This window comes from Penaeus chinensis, chromosome 5 (genome assembly GCF_019202785.1).
Source record: "Penaeus chinensis breed Huanghai No. 1 chromosome 5, ASM1920278v2, whole genome shotgun sequence".
NCBI lineage: Eukaryota > Metazoa > Arthropoda > Malacostraca > Decapoda > Penaeidae > Penaeus > Penaeus chinensis.
Genome location: NC_061823.1, coordinates 4,751,807 through 4,756,806, shown reverse-complemented (window position 1 = coordinate 4,756,806; position 5,000 = coordinate 4,751,807). Strand labels below are relative to the sequence as shown.

The following is a 5,000-nucleotide window of genomic DNA, read 5'->3' as shown; positions in this document are numbered from 1 at the left end:
ATTATCATCATTATTATTATTATCACTATTATTATTATTGCTACTACTAATAGTACTATTATTACTGTTATTGTTATTATTATCATTATTATCATCACCATTATCCTTGCCATTATTATCATTAATATTACTAGTAGTAGTAGTAGCATCATTATTGATATCATTATCATTAACATTACCATTATTGATATTATCATTATTATTGATGTTGTTGTTGCTGTTATTATAATTTTTGTCACTGTTATCATTATTATCATTATGATCACTGTTATCATATAAGCGTTATTTTTATCATTATTATTATCACTAGTATAATTGTCATTATTATTACCTGTGCTTGCAGTAGGATGGGAACGAGTAGAAGCATTAACAGAATTAGTGAATATAAATCCACTTCATTTGAATATGTACTCTATTAAGGTCAGTGTCAAGTATTTAATCTCACTGACTAATTTTCCTTCTCACTGATACTGATATATTATCGAATTATACAAAGGAAACACTGTTTTTCTTTCTCTCTTTCTTTCTTTCTTTTTAAATATACGTAATAATAATAATCTTTTTTTTTTTTTTTTTTTTTTGGGGGGGGGGCAACATCAGTAAATTCTTTCCAAGCACAGTGTGGTGTAATCAAAATACAGATGGAAATATGTGGAGCTTTACATGCGTTTGGTGTGTGATACTATTTCACTGTGATTCTTGATAAAAGAGTGAGCAAAATTCAAAGCTTGGGAGCAGCGCGAACTACTACTATGCTACTACTACTGCTACTACTATCATTACGCGTGTCTTACTGCTGCTTACTAGTATTATTACTCCTACTATAACTGCTACTGGTACTACTGATGCTGGTACTATTACTACTACTAAAAAAACTCTACTACTACTGCTGCTTACTACTACTACTATTACTACTACTACTTCTACTATTAAGACAATTATTAATAATAATAATAATAATAGTGGTAATAACAGTACCACTCTTACTACTACTTTTGCCACTACTACTACTACCACTAACACTACTACCATTACTACCACTGTTACTAACACTACTGCTACTACTATTATCACTACTTCTACTACTACTTCAACTATAACCACTACTATTACTACTATCACTACTGCTATTCCCATTATTCTACTACTTTAAGGCTTCCAAATAGAGTAAGAAGTCATATTACCCATTCATAAAATTCACAGAGGAGAAAATAGGAAAAAACATATTAGCATATCTGGGCCGGCGGAGTACCTCAGATGGTTGTAAATTCACATTAGAAAGTCTCGGTCTTACGCAGAGATGAATACATTTATTGCGATCATAGAAGAGGAAGAGGAAGAGGAAGAGGAAGAAGAAAAGGAAGAGGAAGATGAATACAAAGAAGACGGAGAAGTAAACGAGGACGATTTTTAAAAAAATGAAGACAGTAAAAAAGCAAAGAGAAGAAAGATAAAGAAGTAAAAGAAAAGGAACAGGTAGAAAAGAAGAAAAACGAGAAAATAAAAGAAGACAAAGATGAGAAAGGAAAAAGAAGAAGAAGAAAGTAAAATATCAAAAAGACAAAAAAAACGAAAGAGGAAGAAGAAAAAGACAAGGAAAAGGAAGACGAAGAAGAAAAGGAAGACGACGACGAAGAAGAAGGCAGTAAAATAACAAAAAGACGAAAGAGAAAAAAAAAAAAAAAGAGAGAAAGACGAAGAAGAGAAATAAGAGGGAGACAATAGAATAACAAAAAGACGAAGGAGAAAGAAAAAAAGGAAAGCAAAAGGAACAAAAAAAAAAGATGCAAGAATAACGGATAGCAAAGAGAAGTAAAGATACGATGATTTTGTGTGTAATAATAATGTCAGTAGTTTTGCAACGGGATTTCCACAGAAGTGTTTTGCGACGCTGCCTTTTCTGTTTCGTCGTGAATTTCGCATTCTGATTTTCTTTACAAGTTTTATGTCTATATATATATATATATATGTGTGTGTGTGTGTTATTGTGTGTGTGTGTGTGTGTGTGTGTGTGTGTGTGTATGTGTGTGTATGTGTGTGTGTATGTGTGTGTGTGTGTGTGTGTGTGTGTGTGTGTGCGTGTGTGTGTGTGTGTGTGTGTGTGTGTGTGTGTGTGTGTATGTGTGTGTGCGCGTGTGTGTGTGTGTGTGTGTGTGTGTGTGTGTGTGTGTTTCTTTTGTGTGTGTGTGCGTGTTTATATGTATGTATATAATATATATACTGTATGTATATATGTATGCGTATGTGTGTATAAATATCTATCTATCTATATATATATACGCATATATGGTATAAAAACCCACAATGTAAAACTAGACCTGAAGATGGAATCCAGGTGGATTCCGAAACTGTTGTCTCACTTTCAATAAATCTAGTTTTACATTGTGGGTTTTTATACCATAGTATCAACACGGTAGAGTGTTTTCTCCTTTCATACGCATATATATATAAATGAATATAAATATACATATATATTTACATATATATATACATTTTATATATATAAATATATATATATATATATATATTATAAACACAAATGTGTGTGTGTGTGTGTAAGTTATCCGTATAATGCCGTAGCTGTCTCCTGGTGTCGAAAAGTGCAGGAAACACGAGTCAAAGTTGTCGGCGCTGGCTGCTTTAAAGACGATCTCGTACTTTATGTCAAGCCAAAGTTCAAGGACGGAGGGGGACCCCGTCCTGTTCCTGCGAGGTGGGTGGGGCGGGTGGGTCGAGTGGGGCGCCTACAATCAACCAAAACCTTAGTTCCACACGGTTGATAGCATATTCAATTATTTCCAACAGGCTTAATAAACTTACTGGAGCCATGCATAAAACACCATGTTTACCTACTTCGCTCACACGCACTCGGCCTTCACCCCACCTCCTCCCTACCAAATCCCACCCTTTCCACCTTCATTCCCGTTCCTGCTCCCCCTCTCCCCTCTCCCTCCTCCCCCCCCCCCCCCACCCCCACCCTGGAATCCCTGCCGTTCAAACTCTTCGTCTTTTTATCTCGTTGGCGCGACCCCCGTCTGTCCTACATGTTCAGCTCCCTTCAGTGATCAGGCTGACAGTGCCTCCTCCTCCCAAAAAAGGAGGTTAACTGGATTGTAAACTTTGCCTTCCGCCCGGGCCCCTTGTATCTCCGCATCTTTCATTCGGGAAAGTAAACGCACTAAATTATTACTGAGCTGCCTAGAGGGAGGGAGTGACCAGCGTTGCCAAAGAGCCGCGCAAAGCTTCGTGTTTCCGTAGTTTTCTCTTTCCTTCGCGATCGCTAGAAGGTAGACTCGATTTTGGTTCTTCTTTATCGCTGTTACTTTTTCTTATTTGAATATTTCGTTATAGATTTCTCCTCTCATACGAGTGTCTACAGTAACTGTTCTCTCTCTATTGCAGATGAAACCGGCAGTGATTTAATTTGCAACACTGAAATCGGCGCTATCGTCATAGTGTTAAGGAACTCAACTGAGAGATTGCACAAGTGCTGCCATCTGTGGGTCGCACGCTCACTATGGCGGCGTTAGCTTTCTTGCTCGCCTTTGCGGTAAGTGCTGCCATTCTGTATCCTTAGAGAAGATCTAAAACATCTGAACACGTGAGATAATCTGTGAAAATTACATCCATTATGGAACCACCGCTCTGGAAAAATGACTGAATCCACGATAATGATCTCACATCCCAGCGCACTCAGCCGCTGTGTAAGATCTGTTTGATTATTTGCCTTCAGACTGGCGGTGGAACTCGTATCCCGGCATTCCCTCTTTATTATTCAGTTTTTCATACTTAGCTTCATTTTTTTCTAAGTAGCTTATTCAGGCTCATAATTTATGTACGACCTCCTCGTGAACTATTTTTTGCTACTGTGTGCGGCGCAATGTAACAGGTCTGAGGCAAAAGTTTTCATGCAGGATAAACACCGAGATGTTTGCGCCTTTGCTCGTGCTTTTGCAATTACGCGGAAATCAGAGAATATAACACGGTATTTGAAACGACGAAAAAAATTGCTTCAATCTTTATAATTACGCTGACCTGAAGACTTTTCACGATGATACAAGTGAAAACGGAAGCATTGTTAATGAGGCCAAGAATTTTCCACTGTCCTTCTTGCAGTTATTGTGTGTGTTAAACAGCCAAACATTCCTCGACGTTGAAACAACTCGCTTGCACTCGTTCATAATAAAAAAGTATCACCCAAGCCACTCTCTGTTGACAAGACAGTTGTCAGCGCCATAGGATCTGACATACGGACGCAAAAAGCGCTCCCTAATCCGATTCGGCTGGACGTGGAAAAATCGACACGGGGAAAAAACGCTCTGGCATAAAGAAGCTCAGTTGGCGTCGGCGAAAATAACCGAAACGGGATTATAAAGAAAAGAAAAGGGAAAAGGTGTAATTATCGTGTTGTCCGCAACACATCGTCGTATTATGAAAACAAGGATGCGCTGTAGGTGGTAAGTAAAAAGGATTGCTAATTATAATATATTAATCGTAATGTAGTGATGACGATCATGATGATGATGATGATGATGATGATGATGATGATGATGATGATGATGATGATGATGATGATGATAATAATAATGATTATGATAACGACGATGATAATGAAAATAATAGTGTTAGTCGTAATGCTAGTAATAATACCAATCAACAACAATAGTAACACAGAAGTAATCAGGTCTTGAGTGCCCCTGCGGTAGATATCCGAATCGCGTACAGTACATAGGAAGCGTTTTAAAGGCGTGCGCTGTGTCTCGTACGGAAAGAACAAGCACACTGCCTGTCGTAACACTTTCAGATCCCAAAGGTACACAGCAAATCATAAGCGGAGAGAACCTTTGGCAGTTAAGCACTGTTAATGGCTTGTTAAGCTCACAAAGCCTGGGTTGGATATTATAACCGTACCACCTAAACAAGGACTAAGGAGGGTACATTAACGAGTAAATATGCGCAGAGGCAGAACGGTGTACCTTGATAGGATGGAGGAGCAGTCG

At 38.0% G+C, this 5,000-nt stretch overlaps 1 protein-coding gene across 1 annotated transcript in view; it reads left to right on the top strand.

The window, feature by feature from the left end:
* Positions 1–5,000, top strand: part of LOC125025761 — a 55,063-nt gene that overhangs the window by 16,556 nt on the left and 33,507 nt on the right. Inside the window, exon 2 of the mRNA XM_047613955.1 lies at positions 3,403–3,550. Coding sequence (XP_047469911.1) covers positions 3,518–3,550 — 33 coding nt within the window. The 5' untranslated portion in view covers positions 3,403–3,517. The remainder of the gene's footprint in view (positions 1–3,402; positions 3,551–5,000) is intronic.